The sequence below is a fragment of the Diospyros lotus genome, chromosome 3 (assembly GCF_014633365.1).
Source record: "Diospyros lotus cultivar Yz01 chromosome 3, ASM1463336v1, whole genome shotgun sequence".
Lineage (NCBI taxonomy): Eukaryota > Viridiplantae > Streptophyta > Magnoliopsida > Ericales > Ebenaceae > Diospyros > Diospyros lotus.
In genome coordinates, this window is record NC_068340.1 from 6,209,161 (window position 1) to 6,229,437 (window position 20,277).

Here is a 20,277-nt window from a genome sequence, read left to right on the forward strand (position 1 = left end):
TCGCGGTGAGGTCAACTTAAATAGGCGATGAGGGGACGAGATATCCAGCGTTGATGGGGATATAGGGTCGGGATATCTGGAGGTGCCGTTGAAGCTTATTGTAAGCATGGAGATCTTAACGTACGGTGATAAGGATGAAGGTGCTACTGAGTTGTCGTTGAGCTGAGGTCGGGCCAGGAGATCGGGCTCAAGGCCGAGTCATGGACCTGCTATTTGGGCTGAGCCCAGTAAGATTAGTACAATCCAATATATAAAAATAAAAAGAAGAATCTATAATATGTAGCACTACTTCAAGCCTTGGCTCAAGTTTTTTAAGTGATTTAAATTTAATTAAAGCCTAGCTAGTTGAACAAGAAAGAATCTAAATTTTGAGATCAAAGAAGTTGAAGGGATGAAGGGACGAGGAGGCGGTGCGGGTCCGAAACATGGCTCATCATAGGTAGAAACTTTCAGTTACTAAGGAGGGTGCGTTTGATTTAGTACAACCTTTTGTCTTAATATCTTAATATGAGAGAACACCCCCCCCCCCCCCCCCCCCCCCCCCCCGAGAAACTTCTACTAAAAAATTTCAATCAGGCAAGAGTATTTTAGCAAACCCAAAAACTCCATCCGAAAATAAAATTGACAAAAATATTAAATTCTTCTTACTTTATTAAAAGAAACACACATTATTATTGAAATTATTTTTTAAACTTCAAAGTTAAGAACAATTAATTTTTAAATTTTTAAATTAATCAGGCTCGTAACATTTTGCAAAATTTCCTGTTCAGTCCTCTTAATTTAACTGTTACCAATGAAATTAACATCCAATTAATTATTTGTGACCTTCCATAAAATATAATATATATATATATATTGTGTGTGTGTACAATGAAAAAATATTATATTTTTTAGTACATCCTTTTGTGCATTTTTTGAATTAGTTTTAGTACGCTTCAATTAATCAAATTATTTGAACCAATCTAAAAACACATATTTTTCAATTTAATTCAGACAGATAAGAATTTTTCTTTTCGCATTAAATTTTTTTATTCTTTTTGTCTTATTTGAATTAGTTTTATTTGTTTGACGTATTCCAAAATAAATTAATGCTCATTTTATTGATCTTAAAATAATTCTACTTATTTTTGGTTATTTTTGCATTCATCTTTATTTTTTTAAATATACATGATAAAATGCGAAATAAATAAGGATATAAATGAATAACTATAATCTAAATTATGAGTTTTAATGTATTAATGATTTTTTTTTCATTATATATTTATAAACTTTCCAAAAGCTTTGCTTGAAACTAGCCGTTTATAACCGTTGAAATTTGAAAAATTAGCCGTTAGAAGTTTTCTATGAAAAGAGATAGTCGACAGAAGATAATATATAGTTGACTATATTTTCAAGTAAAACTAAGATATAGTCGACAGACAAGAAAGTATAGTCAACTATCTTGTAACACAAATTACCCATAGTCGACAAACACATTCACATAGTCGACAACGCTAAACCATATAGTCGACTATTCATAAACATAGTCAACAGAACACAAACACATAGTCGACTATTCTTTTTATAAAAACTGAATCGTTAAATGATAACATAAAAAAAAGAATATTGGAATCATAAAATTCTTTAACATTGAACTCTCTTAATTTTATTTCATCATCAAAATATAATTGTTTGTCATCATCAAAATTATATCAAAGGAAAAACATCAATCTCCCATTTTCTGATGATGATAATATTTTATAAAATACCCAAAAGTCTCTCTTTTTTTGTCATAAATTAAAAAGAATATATTTGAAAGAATTTTAATACAAGATTAGGAGGAGATTGGGTAAAACATCAATGGGGTAAAAGTACGTTCTAGAAAAGATAAATTTTTATTACCCTCATTTGAATCAAAAAAACATTTCAACCTCATTTGTATTACCCTCTTATTTTGACCATTCTAACAAACCATACCTGTATATATATATATATATATATATATTAATATTTTTCTGATGCCACGTGATTGGAGCTCAACCCTATACCTTAGTGTTTTTTCTGATGCCACGTGATTGGAGCTCAACCCTACCGCAACCTTATCCATTGCTCTTTCTTTTACCATCATTAATTTCCATGTGAAAGCATCTGATGTTTGTTTCATCTCAAATCACAAGCGCTTAGCACCCATGTTCATGTTCTTCTCGTAATTTTGTTCCATACTAATTAATATCTTCAAAGAGCAGTCGAGGTATAACTACGAAATCCTAATTAATTAAAAGAAGTCAAATGAACATTATTTTAATCCGTCCAATATATAATTGCACACGTGCTCCATGTGTAAGCTAGAAAAGGAACAAAATGCATAATTGAAGTCCATGTTCCATGTGTAGAGATTTGATTATTCCATATGTTCGCCCGCAAAGTTACGGTGATAATCACTTTAATTGAAGTCAAATTTTCGCTCTTTTATTGCCAATTAGTAAGTAGTTTCGAATTCCTTTAGATACCAAAATGTAATCCGGCCATTAGTACCCCCTTAAGATAAAAAAAAAAAAAAAATCTTCTATTTACGTATTTATATATATTATAAAAAAAACCAATTATTAATATTCAAAAACCACAATATCGAAAGCTATAAACAGCCAAAGCTTTCATTTTTTCTTTTAGTTTATCACGAGAAAATTAAAATCCTTAGATAAGAGGCAATTTTTAGGGGAAAAAATGGCATTCTCTATGTTTCTACCGAGCATATCCTTACTCGGAGATCATACTTTAATTTTGCTATGAATTGCGATCGTGGCTCATTTTCTGATAACTCCCTTTCTTCTATTCCCTTTCTTAGTTTCCTCTCAGTCACTTGAGAGAAAATTATATCTCATCCAACAATTACATAAACAATGACTGTCAAATAATTAAAAAAAAAATAGATTCAGTAACCAATCAAACTAATAAAAAAAAAGAAAAATATAGAGTAGATAAAAACTAATGGCCCAATTTTCTACTCCCTTTTTTAACTTAGAAGCTGGCAATTGCTGACTTATATCTTAGGTGATAAAGTGACTGTGGATAAGGACCAAAGAGTGAAGTGACTAGGGTTTGGAGATGGTAAACAAGGAGTGAGACAAGATTAGAATTTCCACTGAGTAAGAGCTAAAACTAAAAATTTATGATATCTCTCTCCTTGGAAAGAATAGAATTTCAAAATATTTCCACTAAAAATTTAAAAATTTAATATTTCCATTGGAAAGATTAGAATTTCCATTGCGTGCATGGAGATCTTCACTGTTGCTTTGTCTCATCTGATTTCTGATTAATATTTTGATAATTCATTAAATATATTTAAATGATGAAAAGATATTTAAAATTTTGAAAAGAAGGGTTTGGATTGTGCTTTTCGAGATGGGTGTTCAATATGTTTCTGATGCCACGTGATTAATTTGAGCTCAACCCTACCCCCAATCTTATCCATTCCTCTTTCTATTTTTACCATCTTAGTTCCATCCTAAAGCATCCGATGGTTCATATCAAATCACAAACCTTTTAGCATCCATGTTCGTGTTTTTCTCGAGATTTTGTTTCATATATACTAATTAATATGTTTGAGGAGTCCAAGTACAATCACATGTATTCACATGGACTTTACATTATCCAATTCAAAAAGAATAAGAAAAGAGTAAGGAATGCAATTATATATACTAATTAATATGTTCATAGAGGAGTCTAAGTACAATCACATGTGTTCACATATACATTGCATTATTCAATTCAAAAAGAACAAGAAAAGAGTAGGTATGGAATTATATAGTGGGCGTGTGAAGCATTAATGCATTTCTTATTGTTGGAAAAAGAAACGTGGGAATATTTTTATTTTTCTATAATGTTATGTGGTGTTAAAATATGTGTTCCCATGATAGAGATTCGATCATCACATGTGTTCACGTGCACATTGCATTATCTAATTCAAAAAAAGAACAAGAAATTTTGGATATAAATAGCTTGGGAGGTTCAGGTAAGCAAGCACAAGAGCAAAAAACACCAAGACAACAAAATCAAAAGGAGAGTAGCAAAAGAATGGCATTGCCAAGGTTTATCGTGCTCCGATCCAATGAGAAGAACGAATACTTGGGCTACATCCATGAAAATGGGGAGTCTGCTGATGGGTATCTCTCATTTTCGGAAACTCAGGCTATCAGCCCATATGCAAAATTTGAAGTGGAGAGACCAGCAAGTGCACGAGCTGCCATAGGTGACTTGGTGCACCTAAGGAGCTGTGAAAACAACAAATACTGGGTGCGAACAAAAAATCGTTCAATCACTGGAAATCCAAAGGAGGAGAACTGGATTACTGCAACGGCTGACAAGCCAGAGGAAGACCAATCCAAGGAGTCGTGCACACTGTTCAAGCTTATTTCTGTAGACGCAGTAGAGAGCACGGTTCGAATCATGCATGTCCAATCAGGATGCTATCTATGTTTATGGCGGTTGAGTTGGGATCCAGCAGTAGTTTTTGGTCGCTGCGTGTTGGCAAACTACAACGTTTTTGATGGTAATGGACGTGATATCTTCACGGTCATTGATTGGGAGTCGTTGCTGATTCTGCCCAAGTACGTGGCTTTCAAAGGGGACAACGATCACTATCTGTGTCTTCGTTGGATCGAGGGTCACCCATATATGCAGTTCGCAACTAAAGATATTGGTGATTCAACTGTGCCATGCGAGATCTTTGTTACTCATGACGGAAACGTCCGCATAAAGCCTACTAGTTCCGAAAAATTTTGGAGGCGCAGTCCAAATTGGATTTGGGCGGATTCTGATCACGGCGCTGACACCATTAACCCCCCGCTGGACACCTTGTTTCGCCCCGTCAAAGTCGACGATCGTACAATTGCTCTTCTCAACTTGGGCAACAATAATTTCTGCAAGAGGCTCACAACCGAGGGAAAGACAAGCTGCCTTAACGCAGCCGTCCCCTCTGTTACCAAAGAGGCCCAGCTAATAGTGGAAGAGCCTGTCATGACAAGAGAAATTTATGATGTCAAATACAAACTTGATTATTCCAGGGTGTACGATGAAAGCATCCTTGTTGCGACCAGGAATACTGCCACCAACTATAGCCAGCAATCCACCACTTTAGACGTGAAGCTTTCCTATACAGAAACCAGGACTACTACTTGGAAGATTTCGAGTTCACTCAAGTTAGGTGCGAAAGCCACCTTCGATGTTGGCCTTCCACTCATTTTTAACGGAAAGGTTGAATTATCTGGTGAAGTTCAATTTGGAGGGGAGTGGGGAAAGACCACGACATCGACCAGTGTAGTGGAGGTCGTACACAAAGCTGTTGTGCCTCCAATGACTAAGGTGACGGTGAATCTAATTGCAACAAATGGTAAGTGTGACGTTCCCTTCTCATTCTTTCAAAGGGACACTCTTTATAATGGGAAGACTGTCATAACTGAAGTGCAAGGTGGCACTTTCACTGGTTCTAATTATTACAACTTCAACTTTGAAACCAAAGAAGAGAAGCTGCAGTGAACCAAACCAATAAAATCGATCTCCACTGGGAAAGAAGGGATTTACAAGGACTCTGTGCTGTGACTCTGTGTGTTGTTGTTTCCACAAATAAAATTGCTTCCTTCATGGAAGCATGTCTGTTTTCTTTTTATTAATCTACAATAATGTATACTGCACGCATAGCCCAGTGACATTATATTTCTCATGTATCTTGATGTCAGAATATATAAATTATATGTGGCATGTCTAATATTCTATTTGAGCTGATAAAGTGAAGGTGGAAAAGGACCAAAGAGTACTACTACAAGAAATTTATCAAAAATGTATCATTATAAATTTAAAATTTGTCTCCGTCATGGAGTTTGTCGAAATAATCTTGTCTCAATAAGTTCATTGTGACAAATATTTGTTTGTCACCGTTGGCATCATTATTGTGACAAATATCCTATCACAATAAAATTTAATTTTGTCATAATAAAGTTATTTTGTCATAATTTATACAACATTAAAGGTAAATTGATGAACATTTTAATGATAAATTTTATTTTTTGATAAAAAATATTTGTTACAGTTGCAATTATAATAATATTTTTTGTTATAAATGTATTTGTGACTGATCACTCCCAGATAGAGTGATAAAGCCACAAGTGTACGGGGTCAATGCAAGTAATAACCTACGAAGTATTTCTAAGGTGTCGAATTCCACAGGAAAAGACGTTGATTGAAATAAGTCCTAAAAAGTATAAATGATGAGGCCATCACGCATGGAAATGGAGGCATGCAAGCATGCAGATCCACTTCAAGTTCCAAATGGGTCGATAACGAGACGAAGGGCAAAGAGGTTCAAAGATGCATGGTGTTGTTGGGCTGATTCAACATGTGCTTAAGGATTTGGATGCATGGAGGCAGAGGAAGGTTCTACACCTCAAGATTGTTAATAACATTCTCCTCTCACGTCTATGTTTGAGAGGAAAATGTTATTAAGAATGAAAACATTATTTAATAATTATTAATTATGTTTTATGTGACATTTTATATTAATGTGTTCTACTTTTTGTCTTAATATATAAATAGTTATTGTTTTATCTCTTTGTCCGCCTAATTTTATCCCGCAAGTGGACGGATCGTGATAAGTAATATAGTGATGAATAGAGTGTCGTACTAACGAGAACTAACTTTTGACGTTTACTCTTACTAATTTAACCTTAACCTAACACACATATTAACAATAACTTCAACTGTAATGAAAACTAATTTACGAATAAAAAATGCAACTAGAACAATTTCTTTGATTCAAAAACTCCTAAGGATAAGGCATTAGGGTTTGTGAATCCATCGTCGACCTTTTATCATTCAATTATTCATTACTCGGGTTTTACTATTCCACATCTTAGGTTGAAAATCGATGATCCAGTTACAATCAAAAGCCTCTCTCAATGGTCATTCGGTTCTATGTATATATGTAAGACTGATTATCTCTAGTCAACCTTCGAACATATAAACATGCATTGAATCATGGAGATCATCACAAAATGATTTCATAGGGCATAACTGTACCTTTACCTATTATAGGATTCTACGTTATTTGCTACCATGTTTAATCTATATTGAATCTCTCGAAAGCAATACAAATCACAAATACGTTTCAATGATAATCAAGCATCAAAACGGCATTATGAACATAACAAGCAATCAACCCGAATGAATAAGAAATAACAAACCGAGTAACTTTAAATCAAACCATTAGAAGTCAAAGTTTCATCATTCACCCTAGCTATAAACACTTTGCAACACATTCTTGCAATCAAAAGAAAAGGAAAAGAGTTTGAATCTGTAATACCCCAAGAGCCCAGAGAAGTTAGTATATATCGAGGATAGTGTAAGGAAGGAAACAACACCAGCTGGATACCTTTTGGGCTGAATGTTGGCAAAGAACTCCCAAGTTAAGCGTGCTTGACGTGGGGTAATCCAGGGATGGGTGACCCCCCTGGGAAGTTCGTGTAGGCCCATCAGGGTAAGTTGTTCCAGTCCTTCCTATCGCTCGAACGGGATGTTACAGAATCCATAGCAAAGAATTGAGAAAGAAAGGAAAAATACAACCCAAGAGTATAGTCTTTAATATTTCGTTCGCTTTTCTTCCATCCAAAAACTCTCTAAATCCCTCAAGAATAATTCTTTATATATTGATTTTTAGGTTATTAAAGTCGTGCACAATGAAGACTCTCGTTTCCATTTATTTGGACCCGTGAGCTCCAAATAGCAATTCCTAAAGCGGTCTTATAGCGGTATGCATTCCACTGTAGGACCATGAGCTCCATAAACTAATTCTTATAGCGGTTCTATAGTGGTATGCATTCTGCTATAGGCAACTAGATTTCTTCCTTAGCCTCTTTCTTTTTCACTTTTCACTTTTCTCTCTTGTTCCACTTTCACTTTCTCCATCTTATCTAGGCCAACATTACTCAGTGGTCTTCTCACTCACGCGAGTTGAATGGCCGGTCTGCGAGCTGATTGGTCTCACGATCTGTGAGCTTATTGGTCCCGCAGTCTTGCGACTTTGAACTGATGACCTCGACCTTGGGCCTGTTGGGCTTCGAGTGATTGGGCCGGCCTGCAGGGTTGAATTCAACCCGCTTAGCTCTTTCCGGGAAATACCCATAACACATTCAAAAGTTAAAATAACAAAAAACTAAAAATATAATATATAGAAAAATAAAAAAAATACCTTAACAGTTTTGTGATGTTCATATCTTCTAAATGAAGACCCTACAAAAAAAAAAAAAAATAGATAGAAAAAACTAAAAGTATAATACATAGAAAAATAAAAAAATATGTTTAACAGTTTTGCGATGTTTGTATCTTCTAAATAAAGACTCGACAACAACAAAAAATTAGACAAAAAAAACTAAAATATATTATACAAAGAAATAAAAAAATATAACACAGAAGAATAAAAAAGTACCTTAACTGTTTTGTTGATATTTGTATCTTCTAAATGAAAACCCTATAATAAAAAAAAACTAATTAGACAAAACTTTAAGAGTGATACAGAGAATGCAAAGAGGGGTGAGAGGGGAGACAAATGGGGAAGATGGAGGGGAAAGATGAAGGGAGATAGGGCACAAATAGGGATGGGGGAAGGGAATTTATAGGGGAAATTCAAAAAGGGGGCCAGGCGAGGGGAAAATTTTGGGGGTCGGGAAGGGTAGGGAAGTAGAGACTGGCATGCCCATCACTAACCCCTTGGGATGGGGGATTAGCGATGGGTAATTGTTCATTGCTAAACCTCAACCCCCCCTCCCCGGCCCCTCCCAAAAAAAAAAAAACAATTCCCCTAAACCCTTGCTCTTTATTTATTTTAAAATTTTTAAAAATTTAAAAATTAAATTTTCAAATATTTTTATAAAAATTATAAAATATAAATAATATATAAAAATATAATATATTATACTCAATAATATATATAAATAGTAAATAAAACTCTGAATTTGAAGTATCATATTTTCACCCAATTCACAAGATTCAACAAGCAATCAATATTTCACAATCAATGCTGTAATATTATTTGTAGTAGCGATCCTTATATATCGTATTAACAATTGAAATATTCTCTAAAGAAAAAATATCTATTTATAGTGTTTTTTTTCTATACCTATGAATTCCGTCAGACCCATAAATGATGCATTTGAAGATTCCTTTATATAAAATATTTTACTAATTAATTTATAGTTTTAATTTATATATATTCTTTAAGCTAAAAATGATAAGTCTCTTAAAAGAAAAGTAAATCAATAATCATCTACAACGGGTGACTGTCCGTCACAAAACAAAATAGTAACGAGCATCTGCCCGTCGCAAATGGAAGAGAATTAGTGATGGTGATTGTCTGTGACTGAATAATAAACTTTTTAAAATTAATATAATTTTTTTAACTATTTTAAAATATAGTTCTTTTATAGATATTTGATTTTACGACTTCAAATTAATTAAAAAAAAGTATAAAAGATAGAGAAAGAGGAAAAAAATAAAAAAAGTAATAGAAATAAAACACTAAGAGTATTTGAAAAACATGACTGAAGAAAGAATATAATTAGTTTTTAATTAAAATATTTTTCAATATATAGTATGTAACTTTATTCTTAATGTAAACCTAATCCCATGTACTATAATGTCATGCAATATGTCATATAATGGCAGAGCTGGTCGACAGTGACCAACTATCAGTCGACAATCCATGACTAGGAACAACAAGTTGATAACAGTTCTCAGCTCGATGACGATTCACTCCAGTGTCACCAAATAGTCAATACGTTACCCCATAAAATAAAATCATAATAACATTATGATACGTACAACACCAATAGTGGGTGTCCGGCGATACCATCTTACCGACCCGTGTATGCTATCGTAACAACTGATAATTGATGTCCATACATCTAGCCATCAATTACCACGAACCAACGACTGACAATCAATAGCTCTGTATCCCACACCCTACGACTCCCATAAGCAAATTTTAAGATTTCCGGTTACAACAACTCACCCTAAAGGGCATCCTCAACCATCTCTGACTCCCTAAGAACCTAGCCCAAACTAGGTTCGACATCATTCCCATGAAAGTAAGGGCGATACAATACCCCGTAAGCACTTACAGAATTAAACCCCGGAAGTCTCCTATTTAATTTAATTAAATTTAATCTATACAACAAATACCCACAACACACGTAAATAATTTCAAAAACCAAATCAGGCTAAGAAGGAAACGAAATCCATAAATCGAAGGAGATTCACAAAGGGAGTAAGGAGTTTGCCTTAAATTAACTGATTTCGATATTTATAAGCCCACACGTCCCTAAATTAATACACGCTACAAGTTAGTTTAATTTAACAAAAAATTAATAAAATTACACTCCAAATAAAATTCTAACTGTACAAATTTATTCACATAATTTACTCATCTTACCTGAATAATTAAACTGCATTTTTTTCATTTTTTCTTTGAGTTTTTCCTCCCCATTTTCATGGTTGCGTGCTGCTGCTTCTTCTCCAAGCCTGAGCCCTCTAATTTTGCTACCAAAATCATGGCTGAAAAGTCACAAAAAAAGAGCACTAGAGACTATCGCGTGGTAGCCCAGTGCAAGCCATTTCCTTCAGGCCAGAACGATGCCGTTTTGGGTGCCTGTGGCTTGCACTGGGCTACCACGCAGTAGTCTCTGGTGCTCTTTTTTTGTGGCTTTTAAGCCATGATTTTGGTAGCAAAATTAGAGGGTTCAGGCTTGGAGAAGAAGCAATGCGCAACCATGAAAAAGGGGAGGAAAAATTCAAAAAAAAAAGAAAGAAAAAAATGAGTAAATTAAAGTTTAATTATTCAAGTAATATGAGTAAATTATGTGAATAAATTTGTATGATTAGAATTTTATTTGGGGTGTAATTTATTAATTTTTGGTTAAATTAAACTAACTTGCAGCATGCATTAATTTAGGGACGTGTGGGCATATAAATAATGAAATCAGTTAATTTAAGTCAAACTCCTTACTCCCTTTGTGAATCTCCTTTGATTTATGGATTTCGTTTCCTTCCTTAGCCTGATTTGGTTTTATAAGTTATTTACCTGCATTGTGGGTATTTGTTGTATAGATTAAATTTAATTAAATTAAATAGGAGATTTCCAAGGTTTAATTCTATAAGTGCTTGCGGGGTATTGTATCGCCCCTATTTTCTTGGGAATGATATTGTCGAACCTAGTTTGGGCTAGGTTCTTAGTGAGTCAGTGATGGTTGAGGATGCCCTCTGGGGTGAGTTATTGTAACCAGGAGTCTTGAAATTTGCTTGTGTGAGTCGTAGGGTGTGGGATATAGAGCTATTGACTATCAGGCGTTGGTTCATGGCAGTTGATGGCTGGATATATGTGCGTCAGTTATCAGCCGTTACGATAGACTATAGATGGGTCGGTAAGTTGGTATCGCCGAACACCCACTATTGGTGTTGTGCGTATCATAATGTGATTATGGTTTTATTTTGTGAGCGTGAGTGGTGATAACGGGCGGCTTGAGTTGTCGTTCAGTGAGGTAACGTTTTGACTATTTGGTGACACTGGAGCGAACCGTCATCGAGCTGAGAGTGGTTATCGACTGGTTGTTCCTAGACATGGATTGTCAACTGGTAGTTGGTCACTATCGACCAGCTCTGCTATTATATGGCATATTGCATGACATTATAATGTATGGGATTAGGTTTACATTCATTGGGGGTCATGCTTTGTATATATGGGGAAGTGTGCACATTGACATAACTTAGTTGGCATGTTGAGTGTCGATTTGGGTACGATAGGCTAGCATGTGCATTTAGATCATTTTGTCAGTATGGGATCCTATGTGGGCATAACATGACCTGATGCTTGGCTTATGGGGGCTTTGTCATCACGTTAATACTGCAAGAGCCAATGCATTTATTACTTGTTGCATTACATGGTTACCGATCGATATGCACTGTGGTATGGAGTTGACCCTCGATAGCTATGAGTGTGAGTTGGGCTCCAGATAGCTTTGACTCGGGAACTCCGGTATGTGGTTGTGATGAGAGTCTCGGGCTCATGTGTATCATGTTGTGGGAGCCTTGGACTCATGGGCTTTATGCCAGCCAATTCATGGCTATGGTAGGTTTGTATGCTACCACTTGGGTGCCAGGATGTGCATTTCTTATGTGGGCCCCAGGGACTGTTATATTGATGTTGAACACTGGTTATTCTGTTGCACGATATGGCATGGCATTTTTATATGTAGCATTGCACTTTGTGCTGGTGTTTTCTAAGTGTGGGATGTGTTCCCAACATTACCATTGTTGTGTAACAAGGCGTATGTCGAGTATGGTTTATTTCTATTTTTTCTTTGTCTTGTCTATATTTGGTGAGATGTATTCTAGTGTGAGAGGTCTATTCCTAGCTTTACCTATACTCTTTTGTCATGCTTGCTGAGCCTTGTGGCTCATCTTATTTTTACCATCATTCCAGGTGTGGGAGCTAACGTCGTAGCTAATCTGTTTGGTGTGTTAGGCGGAGGTGATTGTATGTACAACGCAATCCCAACTAAAAGATCTGTGAGGTGCGGGATGTGATTAGGGGCTTGGATATTGTGGTTTACCTGATTTGACTAGTTGTGATCCTGTTATGTATGATTAAGCCCCTGAGTGGTGTGTTTCACATTCATTTAGCTTCTATTGTTGTATTATTTGGAGCAGAACCCCAATTCATGTATTTGGGTTATTAGCTGAATTGTAATTAAAAATGGAGGAAATTTCTGGATCGTCACAGAACATATTTATAATAATAAACCCTAGTTCTCACAACCAATTCCATAGGATTAGTAAAGTGCACATTTTCTTTTTTTCTTTAACTTTGTGTTACATATTCTTGGTTGCCTTTATATAATCTTATTTATATTAATTGTCTTACTTGATCATTTAATTGACATGTTATTTACTGTATGAATAATCAACATTGGACATGAGCTCAATAGTGGAGTAAGAAGTGCCTATTAGCGAGTATATATTTTGTAACATCTCGCATCAAGCGATAGAAAGAATCGAATCAACTTATTTTGATAGACTTACATGAACTTCCTAAGGGTCATCCATCCTTGAGCTACCCCTAAGTCAATCACGCTCAAGTCGAGAGTTCTTTATTCATATTCAGCCCAACAGATATTTAGCTGATGTTATTTACTTTCTTACTATCTTCGATATATATACTAGTTTCTGTAAAGTCCCTTCTTAGACATGATCTTGAGCTTTTGGGGTATTACATATTTTTAATTATAATATATATCTTACTCAAAATTATATATTTAATTAGTTAACTAATTTTTTTACTATGCTACACTCTAATTAATTGTATAATTGAGATGAATAATTTTTTATACTATTTTTAATTTTTTTAGTGAAAAATATAAAAGCATATATGCAAAGTCTTTTTTGCTATTATATTCTATCTATATTGTTTGACTCATTTAAACAATAATATAAAATTTTATTTTTTAATAAATGAAAGGATCTTGAAGTTTATCTCAAATAACACTTTTAAAGAAATGATTGTTAATTTTGTTTTTGTAACACCCCGCCTTCCAGAGCATTAATATATGCTAGAATTTTTTTTTTTAAAACATAAATTGGCAATAAATTCTCAACATAACTTTTATCTAATAACACTCTCAAACATAGTAAATGAATGATGCAATTTAAACATAAGCGGAAGTAAGATCAGAACTTGCATGAAATCTCGAAAATATAACTTGGGTTCATCAACATCATTTACCCAACACATTTATTTAAAATCTAAATAATACAGTCAAATGAAATATATGGTCTAGCCCCACATAAGACCCACAAAATTTCTGTTGCAATCAGGCCTCAATCACCTCCTTACCTTTCCAGTCGCTTGCCTCGCCTAGAATGTGGAATATTCCAAAGACATAGTCCAATATTAAAAGATGAAATCTTCTAAGTGATGGGGTTAGACAAGCATGAATGAATGAGTGATGCATAGATATTTATAAACAGATACCCTTAGTGTAACTTCCCTAGCCTACCAACCCGGCACGGAACCCTAAGCAAGATCCCGAACCTTTGCAAGATAACCCTAACGTTGTTCCATCAGTTGCCCTCAGAAAATTACGGCTATACTCTTAGGGCGACATCCCAACCCCATGCATGAGTTTCAATATGATGATAACATCATGCCATGCGAGTATCACAACTTTTCATGCAACGGTATATGAACAAATATGGCGAAATTGATCGTAACATAAGTAATTATTATGCATAGAAAGATAATCATATCAAATATGAATTTTGGGGGTAAAACCACTCACATTTTACAATTATCGGGATACCTTGAAAAGCGTGCAAATTACCTCGATTTGCATGGCAACTTCAAAATTCGCACCAAATGTTTCGATTCAAGTCCAAAAACACCCTAGGTAAGATATTTATTCAAATAATCAATAAACACTATTTTTCCTCTATTTTCTTGCCTTTTTATCTATTTTTCTTAAATTTTTCCTTACTAATATTCCAAAATAAATACCTACGTAACATATTTTGCGAATCTTTTTTCATGAAAAATCATAAAATAATTTTCCAGGATTTTTAAAAAAAATTAGAAAAATTTCCAAGCCAGCATGCGCGTGGTAGGGCGTGTGAGACTAGCGCGTGGGGCCCACACGCCAGTTGTCTTCTCGGCCACGGCCTTGCCAGAAAAGTGTGATTTTTGCACCACTAGGTAGCCTATGCCAAGTCGATCATGATGGCATAGGTTTCAGCCCAAAAGGAGCATCAGAGTGCGTCCAACCGGCCACTTGAAGGCTCGGCCAGGCGGCCCATTCCATTTTCCAGTGAGACTTCGAATAGCCTTCAAATCTCAACCAAAATGCTTCAAAATGCACAGAAATGATCCTTACCTTATGGGCAACAAAAGCCCCTTATCCTTGCCTCTCAATTCATCCAAAATAGCCCTCGATTTGAAGCTTCATTTCTTGAAAATTTTGGCCATCTTTGAGCTCTATTTATAGGCGATTTTGAAGCTTCAAATGGCCTTTGATGCCTTGCCCATTGCCTTAAGAGTCTTCACCGCCTCTAGATTGACCTAAAAGCATTGATATTCGCCTGCAAAAGCGAGTTGTGAGTCTCCCATTTTGGCTAGCTTTCTTGATCGATTTTCTCGAAAATTCGGCCATTCCGGTGGCCGTTGTCAACTCATCATCACCCCTTGGCCCTTGCTGACCATTGCCCATGAAACCCTAGAAGCTTTCGGCACCTCTCATGGCCTGGTCAGTTTCTCATTGTTGCCATCTTTGAGTTTTTTGCATTTTGGCCCCTCAACTTTTGGCCTTTACCTTTTTGACCCTTTTTACTTAGGCCCTGAACTTTTCAATATTGCATTTGAAACCCTCAAGTTCAAATCTTTCAATTTTTCTTTTGAAACTTTTTGAAAAAATGACATTTTGACCCCCTCGGGCAACTTCAGAAAATTACGCTTAAGCCCGTTTCTTCGTTTTGACCCTATCCCTAATCGTTTCGTCCTGAAACCACTAAAGGGTTGTTCTATATGAAAAACCGAAGCCCCCTTAAGCTTCCGTTGACTTCTCGGAAGTCTCCTTTAGAAATTCATTTTTTTATTTTTTTCAGCCTAAATGGTAGCTGCATTTTTGCTGTACCGAAAATCGTTTCCGATTTGATTTCTTTTGGTCTTAAAAATCCTGTCTCGATATTCTCGTTAAAGGCGTTCCTTTTTCTTTAGACATTTAAGGTTCCGGGTCTTCCATTCGACTGATTCTGTAAATTTTTCAGGCTTTTCAGATACCATTTTTTTTTTTCAATTTTTTATTTTTTTCCCTCAAAATAATAACCCAAAATTCTTGGGTATTACAGCTTTCCTCTTAAGAGACTTGTCTAAGAATATAATTTGTTAAAAATAATTTTTAGCTTAAAGAATGTGTATAATTTAAAACTATAAATTAATTAGTAAAATAATTTATATATTTATTATTTCTTATAACGTAAAAACTATTGATTAATTAAAAAATAAAAGATTAATTTTTACCTCTCATTTTATAATTAAGAATAAACTTGCATACTATATATTGAAAAACATTTTAATTAAAAAATAATTCTATTCTTTCTTCCGTCATTGTTTTTCAAATACTCTTAGTGTTTTATTTCTACTACTTTTTTTATTTTTTTCCTCTTTCTTTATCTCATATATTTTTTTAATTAATTTGAAGTCGTAAAATCAAATATCTATAAAAGAACTATATTTTAAAATAGTTAAAAAAATTATATTAATTTTAAAAAAATTATTATTCAGTGACGGACAATCACCATCGCTAATTCTTTTCCATTTGCGATGGGCAAATGCTCATTGCTATTTTATTTTGTGATGGACAGTCGCCTATCGTAGATGATTGTTGATTTTGCTTTTCTTTTAAAAGACTTATCATTTTTAGCTTAAAGAATATATATAAATTAAAATTATAAATTAATTAGTAAAATATTTTATATAAAGGAATCTTCAAATGTATCATTTATGAGTCTAATGAAATTCATAGGTATAGGAAAAAAAAATACTATAAATAGAGATTTTTTTCTTTAGAACATATTTAGATTGTTAATACGATATATAAGGATTGCTACTACAAAGAATATTACAACATTGATTGTGAAATATTGATTGTTTGTTGAATCTTGTGAATTGCGTGAAATATGATACTTCAAATTTGGGATTTTATTTATTATTTATATATATATTATTGAATATAATATATTATATTTTTTTATATATTATTTATATTTTATAATTTATTTTAAAATATTTAAAATTTTAATTTTATAAATTTTTAAAAATTTTAAAATAAATAAAGAGTGGAGGTTCAAGGGAATTGTTTTTTTTAGGGGGGGGATGAGGGGCGGGGGGTTGAGGTTTAGCGACAGACAACCCATTGCAAATCCCCCATCCTAAGGGATTAGCGACGGGCATGCCAGTCCTTATTTCCCTGCCCTACCTGGCCCCCAAAATTATCCTTTCGCTTGTCCTTCCTTTTGAATTTCCCTTATAAATTCCCTTCTCTCACCCCTATTTGTGCTCTATCTCCTTTCTCTTTCCTCTCCCTCTTCCCCCTTTGTCTCCCATCTCAACCCCCCCTTTGCACTCGCTGCCTCACTCTTAAAATTGTCTAATTATTTTTTTTTTGTTGTAGGGTTTTCATTTAGAAGATACGAATATCAACAAAATAGTTAAGGTATTTTTTTTATTTTTCTATGTGTTATATATTTTTATTTCTTTGTATATAATATTTTTAGTTTTTTCTGTCTAATTTTTTGTTGTTGTTGGGTCTTTATTTAAAAATACAAACATTGCAAAACTGTTAAGGTATTTTTTTATTTTTCTATGTATTATACTTTTAGTTTTATCTATCTATTTTTTTTTTTTTTTGTAGGGTCTTCATTTAGAAGATACGAACATCACAAAACTATTAAGGTATCTTTTTATTTTTCTATATATTATATTTTTAGTTTTTTTGTTATTTTAACTTTTGAATGTGTTATAGGTATTTCTCAGAAAGAGCTAAGCTGGATGAATTCGACCCTGCAAGCCGGCCCAATCACCCGAAGTCCAACAGGCCCAAGGTCGAGGTCGTCAGTTCCATGGCTACCATTTCTTTGGATTTTCAGGCCATGCTTGCGGCCAGATTGGCCATGCCTGTGCAAATCTTTTGGAAATTACACTTTGGCCCCCTTGAAACTTTCTTTTACATTTTGGCCCTTATCCTCAAGCCCCTGAATTATCCAACTATTCCACTAAGCCCCATAAGATTTAAACCCTTCATTCCATCCTCGAAGACTCAGAAAAACCATAGTTTCTGTTATATGCATTTCCTGCATCACCCCGCATGGGCCAGACTCGGTCCGATAGACCGGCCCAATCACCCAAGGCCAAGAAGGCCCGGACGACCTCGTCAAGGAAAGTCCAGCCTCCACCAAAGATCCGGAACTCGTAAAGCGAGCATATGGCGAGCTCCCAGTAATCCCCTAACGAGCTCCAAGCAATCGACTAACGAGCTCCTGAAATATCCTCCAGATCGCTGGCCCATCCAGGTCGCTGGCCTAAAACCTCCAGCTCGCATGAGTGGCAAAGCTGTTGAGAAGTCAGAGGTAGGGTCCGATCACTTTATCTGTAACAGCCCATGCCTCTCGTAATGAGAATCCCACTGAAGGCGATAAGAACTGTTTGTCCCCCATTATACAATCACTGTATTTTTATATATTATCTAAATTGTAAAAGCCCCTCAATATAAATGGGAATCAAAGAGACCATGAGGGGCAGGGATGAAAAGAATGATCAGATACCGCCACTCTGAGAGAATAATCAGACGGCGGCCGTGGACTAGGCATCGTTCTGGCCGAACCACGTAAAAGATTCTGGTGTACACGCTTGGAATATTTTTTTTTTTGGGGGGGGGGGGGGTTTCCTTCCTTCTCGTTATTTTTGGATTGACTCACCGCGGCCCAAAACGAATCACAGTCGGCCGAAATCGAACGTCGACATTTTGGCGCTAAAGGAAGGGGCCGCTCTGATCAATAGCCATGGCTAGAGGAAGGAATACTAGAAGTTCCGAGGCGGCGGTCGACCCACTTGAAAATCACCACGACCGACCACGAGACTTACCACCAAATGGAGGACCCGTTGCCCCGACAGCCGATACTTTTTTGCCGCCGCCCGCCGGAGACACTCCCGGCATACCACCACGGGTCCCTATCCAGCCTACTGTCCAAATCACTGGGACAGGGACGATCCGGGACTGGCAGCAGCGCCAAGAAGCATTGGAGAATACGGTAATGCAACTCGCTGACGCGGTCAGAATTCTGGCCCAAGCTCAAGCACGGGCTGTTCACGACCCACCGGCGTCGCCTCGCAGGGTTCGCCAACCGCGGGAGGAGAGACACCCACTCGCGGAAGAGGATATCGGGGATAACTATCCGTCCCCAATTCACCACTCCCCAGTCCGAGAAAGAAGCAGGCGATCGCAAGCCCAGCAATCAGAAGGACCGGACTCAACTGTGGAAGAGCTGTATCAAAGGGTGCGACAGCTGGAAGAACGACAAGGAGTCCGCAGCCAGAATAATGGCCGTAGGGATAGGACGCCGTTCACCAGAGAGATTGAGCTCGAACCCCTGCCCCAGAGGTTTAAGGTCCCGAGCATGCCACAATATAATGGGGACAGCGACCCCTATGATTACCTGGATGCGTACAACGTGCAAATGGATCTACAGACAACCAGCTCACTGGCTAAATGTCGCGCCTTCCCAGCAATCTTAGGAGACATCCCCCGGGCTTGGTTTAGGAGCCTTCCGCCTCGTAGCATCAACAGCTGGGAAGAGTGCCAACAGAGGTTCCTTAACCAATACAGGGCTCTAAGGAGGTAGCTCGCGCCACCTTGCCACCTCGCCACCGTATTCCAGAAAGCAAACGAGCTACTAAGGGATTACATCGCCAGGTTCAGGCGCGAGGTGAGCAACGTCGAGGATCCCTCGGATGAAAGTATCCTAACGGTGATCTCCGCCGGCCTCCGAAAAGACGGAAAGCTCTACGAGAGCATCTACCGAACCCTGGTCAAAGACCTGGGGGAATTCTATGAACGAGCTTCCAAGGAAATCCGATGGGAAGACGCCTTCGGGACGAAGAAACCCGTCGGGTCGAGAGAAGAAGCTAGGGGCTCCAGCCAGAATAAGAGAAGGCACAACGGAGACGCCGGAAGAGAAGCTCGGGGGGAGCGCTCGAGCAATGAAGTGTTCAAGCGAGCTCGGAAGGCAGAGGGAGATGAGCGACCTCGTAGATCACAGCGCTTTGACAGCTACTGTGCCCTGTCAGACCCCCAAGAAAGGATTTTCGCCATCGAAAGGAACAAAGAGGAATTCGGGAAGCCCAACCCGTTAAGAACCCCAAACAAATTCCGAAACAAAGAAAAATTTTGTGCATACCACAACGAGGCGGGTCACAACACCTCGGAATGCTGGGCCCTAAGGGACGCCATCGAAGATCTGATAAGAAGAGGTCGCTTGAAAGATTACGTGGTGCGGCCGACTAATCAACCAAGCCAGCCGCCGGTACAGCAGCAGCCTCCCACCGATGATGACCAATCACCGGCTGTACGAACCATCTACACGATCCATGGCAGGCCCCACCTCGCTGGATCCTCCCACAAATCCCGCGACAAATACATACGAGAGGCCAAC

The 20,277-nt window shown here is 36.6% G+C and overlaps 1 protein-coding gene across 1 annotated transcript in view; it reads left to right on the forward strand.

The window, feature by feature from the left end:
* LOC127798385 (uncharacterized) overlaps window positions 1–5,743 on the forward strand; it is a 46,905-nt gene extending 41,162 nt beyond the window's left edge. The window contains exon 2 of the mRNA XM_052331918.1: window positions 4,068–5,743. Coding sequence (XP_052187878.1) covers window positions 4,068–5,514 — 1,447 coding nt within the window. The 3' untranslated portion in view covers window positions 5,515–5,743. The remainder of the gene's footprint in view (window positions 1–4,067) is intronic.
* The last annotated feature ends 14,534 nt before the right edge of the window (window positions 5,744–20,277 follow it).